The sequence below is a fragment of the Fimicolochytrium jonesii genome (assembly GCF_025526975.1).
Source record: "Fimicolochytrium jonesii strain JEL569 chromosome Unknown EV422scaffold_20, whole genome shotgun sequence".
NCBI lineage: Eukaryota > Fungi > Chytridiomycota > Chytridiomycetes > Spizellomycetales > Powellomycetaceae > Fimicolochytrium > Fimicolochytrium jonesii.
The window spans coordinates 492,073-508,593 of NW_026515687.1; the positions used below are offsets into that span (position 1 = coordinate 492,073).

At 52.5% G+C, this 16,521-nt stretch overlaps 4 protein-coding genes across 4 annotated transcripts; 3 read left to right on the top strand and 1 right to left on the bottom strand.

The window, feature by feature from the left end:
* Positions 1-90: 90 nt before the first annotated feature.
* Positions 91-2,619, top strand: EV422DRAFT_536976 (chaperonin Cpn60/TCP-1 family). The gene is made up of 8 exons (XM_053070873.1): positions 91-249; positions 339-479; positions 546-609; positions 699-893; positions 962-1,290; positions 1,360-1,602; positions 1,678-2,229; positions 2,301-2,619. Coding segments are annotated over exons 1-8 (1,611 nt in total). The 5' UTR covers positions 91-247; the 3' UTR covers positions 2,386-2,619.
* Positions 2,620-2,710: 91 nt separating this feature from the next.
* EV422DRAFT_536978 (uncharacterized protein) lies at positions 2,711-12,282 on the top strand. The gene is made up of 20 exons (XM_053070874.1): positions 2,711-2,816; positions 2,901-3,030; positions 3,097-3,501; positions 3,563-3,810; positions 3,880-5,207; positions 5,267-6,353; positions 6,416-6,646; positions 6,714-7,979; positions 8,044-8,569; positions 8,639-10,107; positions 10,171-10,224; positions 10,292-10,511; positions 10,578-10,775; positions 10,835-10,959; positions 11,017-11,093; positions 11,158-11,280; positions 11,343-11,430; positions 11,490-11,574; positions 11,633-11,968; positions 12,033-12,282. Exons 1-20 carry the CDS (start codon positions 2,769-2,771, stop codon positions 12,050-12,052), a joined length of 8,064 nt encoding a protein of 2,687 aa, XP_052923777.1. The 5' UTR covers positions 2,711-2,768; the 3' UTR covers positions 12,053-12,282.
* Positions 12,283-12,318: 36 nt separating this feature from the next.
* EV422DRAFT_536982 (uncharacterized protein) lies at positions 12,319-14,224 on the top strand. The gene is made up of 9 exons (XM_053070875.1): positions 12,319-12,677; positions 12,761-12,791; positions 12,871-12,947; positions 13,026-13,139; positions 13,213-13,230; positions 13,299-13,505; positions 13,589-13,720; positions 13,789-13,854; positions 13,929-14,224. The coding sequence occupies exons 1-9, from the start codon at positions 12,563-12,565 to the stop codon at positions 14,042-14,044; spliced, it is 876 nt and encodes a 291-aa protein (XP_052923778.1). The 5' UTR covers positions 12,319-12,562; the 3' UTR covers positions 14,045-14,224.
* Positions 14,225-14,525: 301 nt separating this feature from the next.
* On the bottom strand, positions 14,526-16,307 carry EV422DRAFT_601717 (uncharacterized protein; the record flags this gene model as incomplete). The annotated part of the gene is made up of 2 exons (XM_053073705.1): positions 15,866-16,307; positions 14,526-15,664 (listed from the first exon to the last, which is right to left on the bottom strand). Exons 1-2 carry the CDS (start codon positions 16,119-16,121, stop codon positions 14,526-14,528), a joined length of 1,395 nt encoding a protein of 464 aa, XP_052923779.1. The 5' UTR covers positions 16,122-16,307.
* Positions 16,308-16,521: the final 214 nt, after the last annotated feature.

Sequence of the window (16,521 nt, forward strand, 5' to 3'; positions counted from 1 at the left end):
GACTGCGCAAGCCGTCACGTGAGCTCGCGTGTGCTCCCTCTCTTGACGGACTTGCTCGTCGAGTCTCGTCCAGGGGAAGGCAGGCAAGAGATCTCGTCCGAAGCAACCATTCCCACGCAGAATCACCCACATCCGCACAACCCACCTCCTCACCCCATCCGCCTCTACAGTCTTAACTTCGGTAGCAGAAACGTTTTGTTCGGGCCCAGTCACACTCCCACTGTTTCCCTAGCTTCAATCCATACAAATGTGAGCAATTCCAACGCGCCAAACCCCCCTGGGCGTCCGCAGAGATCAAGTCGTATTGATCATTGTTCCCTTTCGCGTGCGCATTGCAGGTCCTCGTCAGCTATCCAATTAGCCAACCCTAAGGCCGAGGTGGCTCGTCAGGGTCAAGCACTGGGGATTAACATCACCGCTGCTGCTGGTTTGCAAGATGTTCTGAGATCGAATTTGGGACCTAAGGGGACGCAGAAAATGTGAGGGCGCAGATCACGAGTCGACTGGGCAAAGCGTGGCATGGATACTGATGTTGTCCTAACAAGGCTTGTTGGCGGTGCTGGAGATATCAAGCTCACGAAAGACGGAAAGGTTCTCCTCACCGAAATGGTATGTCGTGGGAGCCCACTACATCCGGAGACGGGAGAAACCACGCGGTCATTTTACTGAAGCATACCTCTTGTTTTTCTGTCTCGCAGCAAATCCAAAACCCAACGGCTGCCATGATTGCCCGCGCAGCGACAGCACAGGACGAAGTGACTGGAGACGGAACAACGTCCAACGTGCTCCTGATTGCGGAACTGTTGAAGCAGGCAGAGAGGTTTATTGGGGAGGGTCTTCACCCTCGTGTTATCACGGAAGGGTTTGACATTGCCAAGAAGGAGGCCTTGGAGGTAGGGCTTCATGAAACCTCGGCATTTATGAATCGAGGCACAGTTGCTCACGTTCCGCCCCGTTGCAGTTCCTGGAGAAGTTCAAGGTTAAGGTGGACATGGACCGGGAAACATTATTCAGCGTCGCACGCACATCGCTCCGCACAAAAGTCCGTCAGGAAGTCGCAGACGCCTTGATGGAGGCCGTCGTCGACGCCGTTCTGTGTATTTACCGTGAGGGCAAGCCAATCGACTTGCACATGGTGGAAATCATGAAGATGCAGCACAAAAACGACACCGATACCCGCCTTGTCCGCGGTCTTGTCATGGACCATGGCGCACGCCACCCCGATATGCCTAAGCGTGTTGAGGATGCCTATGTATTGACCCTCAACGTCTCCCTGGAATACGAGAAGAGGTGAGCTACACTGTTATTTCTTATGATTGTGCGCGTTTGATGACTTCTGACACATTTTCACCCTTCCAGCGAGATCAACTCTGGTTTCTTCTACAGCAGTGCCGAACAGCGCGAGAAGCTCGTCGAGTCTGAAAGGCGATTCGTTGACGCGAAGCTCGCCAAGATTGTCGAGTTCAAGAAATCGGTCTGCGATGGAAATAAGAAGGGCTTTGTAATCCTGAACCAAAAGGGTATCGACCCTCTTTCCCTGGATGTGCTGGCAAAGAACGGTATCATGGCTCTCAGGAGAGCTAAGAGGAGAAACATGGAGAGGTATTTCGATTGGTTGCAAGTATTTTCTTCTCGCAAGCGCTGGCATGCTAAACTAACTTTCGATCGATCACTTAGGCTGCAATTGTGCTGTGGAGGAGTTGCCCAGAACTCAGTGGAGGACCTGACACCAGACATCCTAGGCCACGCTGGTCTCGTCTACGAGCACGTCCTCGGCGAGGAAAAGTTCACCTTCGTCGAAGACGTCAAAAACCCCCAATCCGTCACCATCCTCGTCACCGGCCCCAACGCCCACACGATCGTCCAGATCAACGACGCCATTCGGGACGGTCTCCGCGCAGTCAAGAACGCCATCGAGGACGAGTACCTCGTCCCCGGCGCCGCGGCCTTCCAAGTAGCGCTCCACGCCCACCTGCTCAAATTCAAGGACTCAGTCAAGGGACGGCCCAAGATGGGTGTGCAGGCGTTTGCGGAGGCTATGTTGATCATCCCCAAGGTGCTTGCTCAGAACGGAGGCTTTGATGTCCAGGATGTCCTTGTGGCCCTGCAGGAGGAGCACACTGCTGGTCACGTTGTTGGGCTGGACCTTGTTACGGGAGAGACTCTGGACCCTGTTGCGGAGGGTATTTGGGACAACTACCGTGTGCATAGGCATATGTTGCACTCTTGGTATGTCCTTTCGACTCATTTGGGTTGCTGTGTGCTCTATGCTAACCTCCGTCTTTCCCTTCTTGCCACAGCGCCGTGATCGCCTCGAACTTCCTCCTCGTCGACGAGATGATGCGCGCCGGACGATCCAGCTTGAGGCAAAGCAACGCGGAGTAGACCACTCAACGGAATCCCGGACCCATTTACGCCCCGAAGAAACCCCCTAACACAACCTGTTGTGAATAATATGTATAGGAACTCCCCCTTGTAAACCGTGTCCCGAGCAGAGCTGTATATGTATGATAGCGAGCAACTGAGTGCTCTGTTTATTTGTGATTCTGTGAGAGGCGGTGAGGATGAGTATGATGCCTGAATATGGCTTGTGAGACATGAATTACCGTCAGAATGGGGTTTGCTTTTGCATGGATGCAAGAAGCTTCTGTCCTGAACGCGTCTGCGTTCTTCGAGACGCGTTTTCAAAGCTCGCACTTTTTGTCCAAATTGAACAATTGAGCTGGGAAAATTCCAAACGGCTTCCTTCTGTAAACCAACATGAGCAGATGACAGATCCGACGGCGCTGCCTACCATTGACGCGCGCCTACAGAAGGTGCCTGCCGTCGTGTGTGGTGTGTGTGTGGTGAAAAAGTCGGAGTGGGCAACTCACCTTGTATTACATTACTCTTCCATACAGGTGCATGATTTACTCACAGGCAGCGATAATACTTCGCTAAACCGTGAAGATATCCTTGCCTATCGTCAGCTACTGGCGAAGTGTTCGGAAGAATGTCTGGTGCTGGCGCCCGAGAGGGCTGGGCGGGATGGTGTGTATTTGAATTTCGGGTGTCTGGCATTCTCCGATCCGATTTTTGCTGATGTCCCGGAGCCAGGCTCTCTTCCTTCGGAAACGATTCGCCGAGCGAGGATGACGGTGGTGTTGCTTCGTGTGGCATCGGTGCAGAAACCGGAGATCTTTCTGACCAACTCGTTTGAGATTGTTGGGGTTGAGGAAGATGGCGGAGCGCCGCGCGGTGGTGGAGACGGGCCGGCGACGGGCCCGGTCCTTTTATCACAGCTCTATTCCGATAAAGGCTCCCTGATAGCATGCGAGCCGTTCGATCGATGGATCTTCTCTCGCGTTGTGAGGGTTCTGGCACTGTCTGGTCTTGCCACCGTGCACGAGGCTGTTTTCGAGGTCGTCAACGAGCTTGTGTACATTATGATTCACGGGAGGGAAAGTTCCCAGGATCGGCACTTTCATGACTTGGTTGAGGAGATGGTGGAGATGATCAATGGTGAGATATGGGCGAGGTCGACAACTTGGTTGAGGTTACGCTAACCTGCTGGGGGAAACAGTGATTCAGAGCAGTTTGAAAAGCACAGGGGATGTATCGAGTCCCATCACCTGTGAACACGATGGTGGACATATTCAACTGAGCACAGCCGATGAATGCCACATGTTCTTGAGAAACTTGTATCAGCTTCTCAAACTTTGCTACAAGCAGGGGCAGTTTGCTACAGGGAATGTAAATGCGAGGTTGTGGGGGCATCTGATCGATTACTTCGAATTTCTTCCGGACGAGGAGGGCATGGGGTCGTTGAAGGTGAGGGGTCGTAAACGATTCATTTTCGAAACGTGTTGTATGGGCCAGCTGATTCTGTTGATTTTGCAGACTGCCCTTGGTCTCGTCTTCGCCATGCACAAACTCACGGACGAACTTCACCTCATCAGCAAAAGGCGCATCCTAGACGTCCTCATTAAGGCATTATGGAGCCTGTTCCCCGACGGAGAAGCACAAACCTTCGTCCCTGCAGAAATGGATGAAGAGCTGCAGTTGCTATTAGCTACCGCGCTCTCTCAATGCCTGAACGGTGGCATTGTGTCGGGTACACTGCTACATGTGTTTGCACCGGTGCGCATGCTGGTGGGTCTACCGGTGTTCAGAGCCCTCACGCGGAATCTGCGGAGTGTCTTGATGGAGTTGTATGAACTGGGCCTTATGAGCATGGAGTTGAATGGATCGCCGAGAACGTTTATCAGGGTTAGTCGGTCGGTGGATGGACAGCGATCGTCTCTGGGAGCGGATCAGATGGAAGGGGTCTCTGGGACAGCCGGGAGTAGGAAGCGGAAAGCGGGAGACATGGAGGCTAAGAGGGGGGGCCAGACCGATGCCCTGCGAGACATCAGCTCATCGAAGCGTAGACGAACGTCTGATGACAGCGCAATGCAAAGCTTTGCGAGTCACGAGCCGTTTCCGGAAGTTCTTCCGCGCTTGGACGTCGCATCGCTTGCAAGTGCTGATGAAACAGCCAATGCAGCGCTCGCCAAAGCAATCGCGACGCACCCTTGGCATGCCGCAGACGCAGAGACTGCGATATTTGCACTTGCTTCAGCTTGGGAAGCCGTACCCGCTGCGGCGCATGTCAACCTTGACGAGTTACAGAAGCTGGTGTCAACTTCCTTCACTCACGCGATCAGTATTCTCCATGGAGTTTCCGTACCGAATACGTCACTGGATGTGATTCTGTCCATCGCGACAACCCTGTGCACCTGCGTCCCTGTTTTGCGGCGACTCGGAGAAAGCGAACGGTACAGTCTGGTGTGGGTCGTTTCCTTACCTTGGCTAAATGCTATTTTGAAGCGGGAACCTGGCGTCACGGGCGACGACTATTTCCGCTCGGAAAGTGAAGCGTTTATGAAGACCCTCTACAACGGCTTCGATTTCAGCGGAAATGACTTGAGACATGTGGAATTCAAAGATCTTGAGCCTATTCCTTCGCCTCTGGACGTGAAACTTTCTGTGAAATGCTTGAGGGCTATTGTTTCCGCTGTCAAACGATCCCCGGATCCGCAATTGGCAGTGCATGCTGCATACGTGTGGTTGAGATGCCTCGAATGGAATCCTTCGATGGAAAACGCCGCGTCTCGTTTCACATGGGATATCATTGCCTTTTTGGACCATGGAACGGATACGCAAACGGTTTTCGTAAAACATCTCTGGTAAGTTATGTATATGGCTGGCTCTCCGATGCCGAGACTCTTGATTGACATCCCCCAAGCTGGCTTGCGCAGAACCGGCCACAGACTCAAGGCGGCATCAGCTCCTGTCTCGGGACTATGTGCTGCGCCCTTGTACAAAGTGAAGTGGATCGACCTGGAAGGGGTGAAGAGACACGTACCTGCCCTCAGTGCGACACAAAACGGGACATCGACTCCTTTGCGCTCGTCAACGCCAGCTACGCCAATTTGTTCATGCGATTTATGTTTCTGGCAGACACGGGGAGTCCTGAGTCTCGCGTACTGTTCTTCCGGAGTTTGCTGCGTTTATGCCGGCATCTGCCCATGAACAAACTGGAATTCCGAAGCTCTGACCTTGTACGAGCATGTGTGCAAGCATTGGCGGCCGACTGCCGCCGAGTTCGACGCATCGCGGGCGAGGTCGTCGCCTTGATCTGCACACGCGTGGAAGCATGTGATGACCCTGCTCTGACTGCGGACAACAACTTGGCACTGACAGAGGAGCTAAAAAAGCTCCGGGGTGCAAGTCCGCCGGTCGTGGAGACGACTGTTGTGACTATCGGAAGAATCGCACGCGTCGTTGGTGAAACTTCCCTGTTGCCACTCCTGCAAGCCTTATTCGACCATTTTGGCGCGGAGAACGCCAACATCCGGTCCATGGCCGCAGAGCAAGTGCAAAGCATCGCAGAAGGACGCGATAAATCCTTCGCCCAGTTGATTGCACCCCTCCGTCGCCCTATCAGCATCTACATGATTGGCAAATGGGAAAGCGATCCGCGTATCTGTCGCACGTTCCTCCCGCTGTACGGCATGACCGGCCAGGATTTTGTCCAGCAGAATTTGCAGCACATCCTCCCGCATCTTGTCGTCGAGCAAGCAAGTGACGGTATTCGGCAGATTGCGATTATGGTCAAGACTCCTCCGGATCGGATGCTGCTGAACGAAGGCGGGACTATATTACCGTTTATTTTTATGCAGGATGGAGATTCGGCGGCTACCTTGCATTTCTATCTGAAGATGATCTCGCAACACGTGGGGATAGCAGATGTGGTGCGGTCGTACTCTTTGCGCATTATTATCAATATCTGCATGGAGCTCGGTGACTGTGACCCTACTGTGCTCGGAAAGGTATGTGACATGGACGGGATCTGCGAATCTACGAAAATTTACTGACCGGGAACGTTGGTTAGGCGGAGTCTGCGCTCAAGACAGTCAGCCAAATCTTGCACGGCGGGCCCGAGAGCGACGACCGACCCGAAGACGTCTTGATACCGAACGTCCTGGGAATCTTGGAGCATGTCAATCAAACACTTCTGGATGTTGATGGCCAAAATTCGGTGACCGAGAAGTGCAAAACTGTGCACAGTCTCGGCCAGGTGATCCGTCTGATGAATGTGGAGATCTCGCCTGTCATCCCGCAGGTATGCTGGTGGCCATCTGAATCATGTACTCTGCCACCACATACATGTTCTAAAGCTTTGCCATCAGATGCTTGCGACGCTCAAGACCGCCCTCGATTCCGCCCCGTTGAGAGATGCTGCGCTTGATGCGTGGAGGCAGTTTCTCGAGGCTGTCCACCCCGACTCTGTTCGGCCGATGCTCAACCAAGTCTGCGTTTCTCTATGTAAGAACTGCCGCGAGTTCACGGGGTCGCAGATAGCGACCCTCGTTACCATGTTGGAGAAGTTCTTCACGAGGTTGATCTATGATGAAGATTGGTCCGTTCTCTCGGAGATTGGCCTGTTACCGGACACCGCGGAGTTTGCAAAGCTAAATGGGATGCTGAATACATCGCGCGGCTCAAGGTCGCTTCCCGCACGTATCACCGGTCTTTTGAAACCGTTGGTGGAAGACAATGCGGCTGTGTGCCGCCAAGCCCTGCAGGAGCTCGTTGCTTGCGTACAGGCCGCGGGTGCCGAGATGAACGCTTTGGTGTTGTCGGAGAATGTCCACGACTGCATCAAGGAAACTATACGCATCCTTCTCCAAGTGTGCAGGCGATACAATGGTGTCGACGAGGAGATACAAAACCTGTGCTGTGAAGCTCTAGGGGTTTTGGGAGCCATTGACCCCTCCCGTTTGAATCTACTCATGACCACCGAAGGAGTTGGGCAAGGTCTAGGTCCGCACGGCGATTTCGAGTCTATGGAGCAAGCCATCATTTTCGTCATTGCCGTCATCGAGAGCAAACTGGCGCCCGCTTGTCGAGCCACCCACGACACAAAGATACAGATCAACCACGCGTATGCCATACAGGAACTGTTGCGCTTTTGTGGATTCACACAGGAGATCGCTGCGATGGTCGATCTACGGGGACCCGGAGGACTACCCGAAGCGACGCAACACTTGGGCAGGCTGTGGTTCTCTTTTTCGCCTCTCGCGCGAGGGACAATAACGCCCTTTCTGAGTACGAAATACCACCAGTCGCTCCGTAGTCATACAACATACCAACCTTCATACCCTATCTATGCGCGTGATGAATCGTACCGGATGTGGATGCAAACTTGGACGGTCGATCTGATCAAGAAAGCGCAGGGCCAGCTTGCCCGGCAGGTGTTCGGCATGTGCAAGAACGTTGTCATCATCGGCGATATCAACGTTGCGGAGCATCTACTGCCCCATTTAGTTTTGAATGTTCTTCTGGCGGGAACGGATGCTCAGCGGGATGACATACGGCAAGAGTTTCTTGCGATTCTTAGCGACAAAAATCAACGGAGTCGGCGCATGGTAGAGAAACGGAGATTGTGTTGTCAGGTATAGCTAGGCATCATTCCCTTGTTGTACGGACCACCAATTTGATCAAAGCATTCCGCTTTAGACCGTTTTCTCGTTAGTGGATCACATTGCCAGATGGCTGAGACTTCGGCGGTTAGAGACAGCTAAACGGAAGGCTTCACTCGGGCGGCGGAGCAGAACAGCCGCAGCGGCTGACGAAGGAAACCCCAATGCGCAGATATTTGTCGAAAGAATCGAAGATTTCCTTGGTCTCATTCCGGAATCCGTGATGGCAGCGGCGTCGTATGATTGCCAAGCCTACGCTCGCGCCTTGCTTCATTTCGAGCAACATATCAGAAACGAGCGAGTCAACAAGGAGGAGGATCAGCTCCAAGAGCTTTACGCTCATCTGCAGCAAATATATGCGCACCTGGACGAGTCTGATTGCATTGAAGGCCTGTCGACAATGTTTCGTGTTTCCACGTTAGAACAGCAGATCATCGAGCACGAAAACGCGGGGCAATGGACGGGTGCTCAAACTTGCTATGAGCTTGCACTGCAAAATGATAGCACGCAGCTGCAGAATCACATCGGTCTCGTGAATTGTCTCAAGAATCTAGGACATATGGGTAAGTGGTGTATGCGTATGGGTGACCCGTTTGACCAACGCATCCCTGTAATGGATAAACATTCTGCAGATACCTTGTTGACACATGTGCACGGCAGTTCTACTCTGCATCCCGAATGGGCGTCGTCATTAAACTCCTATGCTATCGAAGCGGCTTGGAGTTTGGGTGACTGGAACCTATTGGAAAGCTTGTTACAAAAACCGCACGACAAACGCTTCGAGACCTCAATCGGCTCCTTGTTCGATGCTGTGCGAAACAGAGATCAATCCCGTTTCCAAAGCGTTTTACGACAAACCCGGCAAGTTATCGCCGTGGACTTGGCGGCGGCGAGCATGGACTCCTACAAGCGGAGTTACGACAGCATCATAAAGCTACACATGCTCTATGAAATGAGCAGCCTTTTCAAGTCGAATGGGAAGGGTATCGCAGATCATGAAGAGCACTCTGATGTTTTCGATATATGGGACAAACGTCTCAAAGCTACAGTCGCCTCCTTCCGGGTACGAGAGCCCATCCTGAACCTGCGGAGGATTCTTTTGCAGGCGTACACCTTTACAAAGGCTGACCGTCCCACGTCGACGACAAGCAACAGCTACACAGCGCTGGGGCTAAAACGTGGATCCTTATGGCTGCAAAGCGCCAAAGCTTCTCGGAAAGCTGGTCATTTCCAAGCCGCCTACAGCGCCATTCTGCACGCTACCCGATTACAGGTGCCGGAAGTCCCTTTGGAAATGGCCAAGCTGCTGTGGGATCAACATGAGAAGCAGAAGGCTATGTCCGAGCTTCGGTCTAGCTTGCAGATTCTTGAGCGTGAATCGGCGTCCATAAAGCATACGGAACCTATTGTCGTTGACGCAGACGGTGGCTCTACGCATGCGCAATCATGTCGTTTCCTGAGGGCAAAGATACAGCTCCAACTCTCAAACTGGATTGAGGAGACGAGCACTGGTCATGCAACGAGCATCATTGAAGGCTTTACCCAAGTGACCAAAGACATGCCGGATTGGGAGAAGGCGGCTTTTCATCTCGGTCGCTATTATGACAAGCTATATGAAATGGACCTAGCGAAAATGAAACTTCCGGACCGAGTTTCGCAAGCAAGTTTGAGCCAGCATGCTACTCTTTCCTTCGCCGTTTGTCGCCAATATGGACGAGCGCTGACGTACGGCACTCGTTACATTTATCAAACCTTGCCGAGGCTCTTAACGATATGGCTCGAAATGGGTTACGTGCCGGGGACGGGGGATGAGAACGAGAACAGTTCCAAAGACCCTCGGGTAGCGCGCTTCCATCAAATCAGCCGCCTCGTGCGCAAGCTCATCGAAAAAGTTCCAGCATACCACTTCCTTACTGCCATTCCACAACTAGCCTCGAGGATTGGGCACACGAACGTCCTTGTGCATCAGGTACTTGAAGCCATCCTGGTCAACGTTCTGTGTGTATACCCGCAGCAGACACTTTGGCAGCTTCTCGCCGTTGGAAGGAGTTCATCGAAGATTCGGGCTGAGCGTGTGAGCCTGGTGTTTTCGAAAGCTAAGGTAAGACCGGGCGACCTGCTTGAGTATGTTGGAAAACTCACGCGAAGACTGCTTTTTTCATAGGTGAATCCCCTGAATCGCCACGGGTATCAAGGCTCGATTCCGGAGTTGATTCAGGTGCGCACCTTTCCAAGAAGCGAATATCACCGTTGACGCTTGGACCTTACACCCAGTGCGTTTACAGGAGGGACAGTCCCTATCCGGTCACCTACTCGATCTGTGTAATCTTTCGGTTCCTCGAAATGAATCTACCATCAGCCTGAACAAGCATCTCCGCCGCCTATGCAGTTTGGTTCCACTACGCATTATCATCCCACTGCAGTCAACAATGACTGTCACTTTACCCACAGCCGGTCAGACGGGGCCGCACACTCCTTTTCCGCAGGACGCTCCTACCGTAATGGGTAAGAGAATCAACGTTAGTTGCATTGGAACGGCGATGCATGCGTTTGACCGCTGTGATTTGACAGGATTCCGAGATGAAATCGAGATAATGAATTCCCTCCAGCGTCCACGCAAACTGACAATCATAGGAAGCGATGGAAAGGAATATCTTTTCCTTTGCAAACCGAAAGATGACCTGCGAAAGGATTGTAGGCTGATGGAATTCAACCTGATGATCAACAAACTGTTGAAAAAGGACCCCGATGCCAGGAAGAGGAATCTATGTATGTGATTGGCATTTGGGCTTCTTCCCCAGGACGACAAAAGCTAACGCCGCATTTAGATATCCGAACGTATGCTGTCGTTCCACTTAATGAAGAATGCGGCCTTATCGAATGGGTTCCAAATACCATGGGCTTCCGGCACATCATGTTGTCGGCCTACAAGATGAAGAATATGTACTGCTTTGTAAGCTCATGTAATGGCCGGCGCGAATTCTTGGAAAGTCTACTAAAATGTCGGCAGCCCAACGAGGTCAAGCAGATCGTCGATCGCAAGCATCCAAGCCCGGAGGAAGTCTTCGAAACGATGCTGAAGCCAAGGTAGGGGACTTGAAAGCATTAGCATCTACGTCCGAAGAAACTGGCTCATAATAAAAATCCCTAGATTTCCGCCAGTCTTCCATGAATGGTTTTTGGAGACCTTTCCAGAGCCGACTCAGTGGCTCGCAAGCAGATTGGCATACTCAGCAACAATGGCGGCGATGTCAATGGTTGGCTTTGTTGTTGGGTAGGCAACCTCGCCGGATGCAGTTCCGAGGGTCTTCAAACTTACCAATATCCGTGTTTTAGACTCGGGGATCGCCACGGAGAGAACATCCTGTTCGACGCGCGGACTGGCGATTGTGTCCATGTTGATCTGAATTGCTTGTTTGAGAAGGTACGTAAAGCTTTCGAAATCGTTCTCGACAGCGCTTAACTCACTACGGTCGATATCAGGGTCTGACATTCGAGAAACCCGAAAAAGTACCGTTCCGTTTGACTCACAACATGGTGGACGCATTCGGAGTCACTGGCGTCGAAGGTGAGTTCTGGAGGGGATGCACCACGCTAGTTTGCTGCTCACACCGATTACCTCACAGGAGTATTCCGCAAATCATGTGAAGCGACCATGCGCGTGCTCCGCGCAAACCGTGATTCTTTGATGTCGGTTCTGGAAACCTTCTTGTATGACCCCCTTTGCGAGTGGAACAAGCCCGGCCGGCGACCATCCGCTGTGGCTGGTAAAACAGATGAACGTGGTGATGGGGAAAACGAGCAGGCAAAGAAAACGCTGGAGATCATCAGTCGAAAACTACAGGGGTATGCCACCAACAGTACGATGCCCCCTATGATTTTGCCCCTTAGCCCGGAAGGGCAGGTGCATGAGTTGATTGAACAGGCGACGAGTATCAAGAACCTCGCCGCGATGTATATAGGTAAGTCCGACCTTGACCCTCCTATTTTCACAGAGCGGGCATGAGGTCTAACGCGTATTGTTAGGTTGGACGGCGTACATGTGAGGGCTGATGCAGGCTGCCGATTATTTGTAGAATTTGTATATTTAGTAGAGTAGACATAGAGCCGCTAAACCAAATAGGCGCGGAAGAATATAGTGCGGTGCGCCGCATTTGCACAGCTCTCAGCAGGGAACAAAATGCTCGGTGTTGTCGGATCTGCTTCTAAAATGGGTCGATTTACGCTTAACTTTCTCGCCTCTCCTAGCTTTCTTCGGAGATTTCTTGTACACTTTCCTTCTTTTTGGTTTTTCTCGCCTCCGCAATTGACAGCGAAGGCGCGCACTTTATGCAGATGGGGATTTACATGCAGAAGGGCATAGGGATGTGGCTGGTAGAACCAATCTTCTAATGCGCCCCTGGGTACGCTCCGATTTCTCAGGGCTTTTCAACGTCGGTCTCCCTTGCACAATCGAGCAATCCATCCGGCTGTGCTTTGCGATTACTCGCAAACAGAAATCCTAGATAGATTCGAGGAGCTCCATTTCGCATATACCCCTCTCGAACCACACAAACATGGCTGACGACAGTACGGCCACTGCGAAGCTCCCGAAGGTGTCGGATGGGCGTAATGTCATCTCTCCCGAGCCCGGGGAATCGAAGGAAATCCCCATCGCCGCAAGGCTGAAAGGTGGGGTCAAGACTATTAGGCTAACTTTCATTCCTCCGTTGTGAGGTACAACTGTCATCTTATCAAATGCTGTATTGTCATAGGGCCTGGTCCGGCGGCTTATGGTCTGCCATCGTAAGTTTCAGCACCTTTGCAATTTGCATGGCGCTGAATGCATATCGACTAATCATGCATTCCTTGTTCTGATTTGCAGTACGCTCGGAGTGAGCGAACCAACGATCAAAAGAGCTCCTGCATATTCCTTTGGAGTGAAACTCAAGTACGAGCGACGTAAGTAGCGCCCGAACACTCGATTCCCTGTCGATCATGACCCCTCCCATGCTGAGCGATGATATGCCCGGTCAGCAGAGGTTCGGGCGACACCTGGACCGAACGCATTCTTCCCGCAAACCACTAGGGTCGGGCGCTCGAAAGGCCCTGCGTTCTCGTTGCAAGGGGGATATAAGAAGAGAACTACCGGAGGTGAGCAGAGCTTCGAGTCGGGGAGCAATCCACGCTCCCATCGGAACTAAAGAATTCGTACTTTTATCTACAGGCGATTTTGATACACCGGGTTGGAATCTGGGGCTGTCTTCATGCCTATGAGCGGACACATTATGCTGAGGCTCCCATTTTTTTTAGGTCCCGGGAAGTACAACCCCACATACGTCGCCGGGCGGGAGCCCAAGGCCCCCGCGTACAGCATGGGAGGCCGGCGTAGCGCAAGGATGACCAACGAAAATCCGGGACCTGCCCAATACAACGTTGCTGCTACTCTGGGTTTGCATCCGGCGATCACGATCACGGCTGCTGCTGCGTTCACTATCAAGCCTCCGCGACCCACGAAATGTAGGAGTTCTTGTCTCGAGTCGCTTTTGCTTACCATCAAATTGAACAGGATACTGACAGCTGCTTTCGATTCTCGTTCGCAGTGGAATCGAACTCGCCCGGACCTGCTGCGTACTCCTCGTTGGATCCCGCCAAGATCAAAAAATCGGCCCCGGCTTACTCACTCGGCTCGAGATGGCATAACCCGACCAATAGCCCGTTTGGAGAAGCGAGCGGTGAGTTTGCAGTGCACTATCAACAATGTATTGCGCATTGGCAACTTACGCTTCATGTCACAAATTAGAAACGTTTGAACTGCGAACAGCCAGCGGAAAGACTCTGAGGACGGTGACCCCCGGTCCGGGACAATGTACGTAATTCTGCAGCTATGACTGGTCCGTGCAACGGGGTGAACGGGCGCTAACTGTTTTCTACGCTCGACAGACTCGCCCAACGTAATCTTCAGCAAAACCGCTATGCCACAATTCTCTTTCCGATGCAAGCACTCTGAATTCGAGCTCTTCGTCCCCGACTCTTCCCAAGACGAGTTCATCTTCTAAGTAGTTTGGGGGGCTGTGCCATGGGTTGCTAAGCCAGGGGAAGCTCATCACACCAGTAGAATCGCGCAGGGGAGCTGCGAAGGAGGCTGCTTTATCATAAATAGGCTTTTGGGGACAGAGATATGCGAGATCACTATGGCTAGGCTAAATGAATAATCCCTTGAATACATTGACTGATCCGAAAAATCCCGATGGGCTGGGCTTACGTAGCCGTAATTTAAGTGAAACGCGCGTAGCCGACTTCTCGGTAACGCAAATGTGGCCTGAAAGCAGGCTGCTGAACAGAAAAGCTATGATTTGATTGTCGCTCATAAAAGGCAGCATGTTTTCGTTCCGCTACTTCAAAGTTGTGATGGAGCCCATGCACCGGAAAGGAATTACTGGGAATGCTTATAGTTATGCTAGTATGAAAGGGAGTCTAAACTCTGCCCATTCTCAGCTGCTTTGCTACCATCCCAGTTCAACGCTTTTCTGTTCCGTGCTATTGCCCGGCGCCGGTGCCTTTGCTCGGACGCCTCCCTCCAGAACCCCTACCGAGACGTTGATGAATTTCTTGCCCTTCCTTCAAGGCCTGAACCGCCGGCAGCAGCACATCGTCACTCTGCTCACGCTCCACGACGTTCTTGCTTGGACGTCTCCCGACGGAGGACCTCGGAGAAGACTTGGGACTGCCTTGATGCAGATACTCCCGTCCATCTTTCAAAGCCTGGAGAGCCGTCGCAAAATCGTCGTCTTTTGAAAACGATGACTGGCGCTCCAAGGCACTCTTGCTTGGCTGTCTGCCGATGGATGAACTCCGACTGCCTGCGCGTCGATATCCCCGCCCATCTTTCACAGTCTCCGCAGCAAGGGTATCCTCACTTTTACGCAAATGCTCGCGCTCGGCGGCCAGGGAGAGCGAGTCGCGGCCTTCCGAATACGGCACCATGCCCTCGGAGAGGTATGAGAGGTCGTCGAGGAAGTGCGCAGGGGTCATTGGCGAGAAGGCCGAGTTGACGGGGCTCATGGCCGGTGACGACGGTTGTCGAGGAACGCGGAGTCTCTCAAGGGGCATACGTGTTTCTACCGGAGAAAACCTGTAACGCATTTGCAGCCCGAATTCGGAAGCGTCGGTGAACACTTTGGTAGCGCGACGTTGTACCTCGACCGCAAGGGCTGTGGCGCTTGCGGCGAATGGGACGTGGCTCTTTATCTGCCCGGAGAGTTTACGTGCCCAGCTGTGCAGCGCGTGGTCCGTGTGCCGTTGCTCCGGCAGGAATGCAAGCACGATGAACGGAATCATTAGGCGCACGAAAATGTGCAGTCTGCTAAAGTTGGTGATGAAGAAGAAAAGGATCCCCACGTTCGCGCAGAATAGACCGAACTTGCTGTGGACTATGCAGTAGGACAAGATCTTTTTCTTGAGCACCAAGGAGTCCACCCCTTGTGGTGCGAGTTTGAGGAAGACGATAGACGCGAGGACAACGGTGTTCAACAGGGTACCGAAGCGGTAGACGTAGTTGGCGTACGTGAACATGCCGATATGCTGGTATTGTGTGAACATGAACATCCCCCCAATGAGGACGGAAAGGTGGTGAAGGTAGCCGAGGCTGTTGAGCTCGTAGGTGCCCATTTCATAGACTACAAGTAGACGATCACATTGATATCATTAGTTGAGAGCACGACATCTTGGAACTCCAGCACACACCCCTTACTTATCATGCCCGTGTACAAAGCAGTAGTGTAAATGTTGATATGGTGCCATTGCAGCGAGCATCTGCAGTAGCAGGTTAGAACATAGAACATCGAAGTCTTTCGTCGAGCAAACATCTCTGGGCTTACCGGTGCAAATCAAACCAGTTGTTGACGGTCTCAATACTGTTGTATCCATCGCGGCAAGCATCGCTAGACGGACGGGGACGAAGGCGGCATATTTGATGCCTATCGTGCGATCCTGCTGTTGAGACCCATTGGAGGGTATGATACGATTGAATGCGCGAGTGACCAATCCCAGGGCTGGAACGATGCAAAGGATAATCAGGATAAGCCCGGATGGGGGCGTTACATCCGCCGGTAAAAGTGTAGGTGGGACTGTCATGCTTCCGCTTTCTGTCTCGCTGAAGCACCCTCGCGGTGGACTGATGTAGGGCTCCTTGGGTTTTGCAATGCGTCCTACAGGGCGGCCCGCTGCTGGACTCGGCTTAAATAGAGGAATACAATCTTAAGCGAACCCCATGGATTTCGAAGCAGAGGCATGCAACAAACACTGCACATGTCCTTGTACGAGAGACACTTCCGTTGAGAAACGTGGCGTGCATCAGACACCCGCGGGAAAGCGCTCAACAACCGACCCACAGATGAGGCATCTCGGATGATTGGACGTCATTCTGGTGGGTCTATGATGCGCATTCACATGCTCCATTACCGGCAGATGCATCTAGGACGAGGAAGGAGGTAAGTGAGAAAAGAGCGGATGCTTAGGGCGACGGCGGGATCCC

What these genes read in the sequence shown, in the direction of transcription:
- EV422DRAFT_536976 (XM_053070873.1), top strand. An exon ending in CCTAAGGGGACGCAGAAAAT is followed by an intron (nt 480 to 545) that starts GTGAGGGCGCAG and finishes TGTCCTAACAAG; the next exon opens with GCTTGTTGGCGGTGCTGGAG. An exon ending in CCAAGAAGGAGGCCTTGGAG is followed by an intron (nt 894 to 961) that starts GTAGGGCTTCAT and finishes GCCCCGTTGCAG; the next exon opens with TTCCTGGAGAAGTTCAAGGT.
- EV422DRAFT_536978 (XM_053070874.1), top strand. Translation starts at nt 2,769, where the DNA reads ATGACAGATCCGACGGCGCTGCCTACCATTGACGCGCGCCTACAGAAG. An exon ending in TCTCGCCTGTCATCCCGCAG is followed by an intron (nt 6,647 to 6,713) that starts GTATGCTGGTGG and finishes CTTTGCCATCAG; the next exon opens with ATGCTTGCGACGCTCAAGAC. An exon ending in CGGAGTCACTGGCGTCGAAG is followed by an intron (nt 11,575 to 11,632) that starts GTGAGTTCTGGA and finishes ATTACCTCACAG; the next exon opens with GAGTATTCCGCAAATCATGT.
- EV422DRAFT_536982 (XM_053070875.1), top strand. Translation starts at nt 12,563, where the DNA reads ATGGCTGACGACAGTACGGCCACTGCGAAGCTCCCGAAGGTGTCGGAT. An exon ending in CATCGCCGCAAGGCTGAAAG is followed by an intron (nt 12,678 to 12,760) that starts GTGGGGTCAAGA and finishes GTATTGTCATAG; the next exon opens with GGCCTGGTCCGGCGGCTTAT. An exon ending in GCCTCCGCGACCCACGAAAT is followed by an intron (nt 13,506 to 13,588) that starts GTAGGAGTTCTT and finishes TCTCGTTCGCAG; the next exon opens with TGGAATCGAACTCGCCCGGA.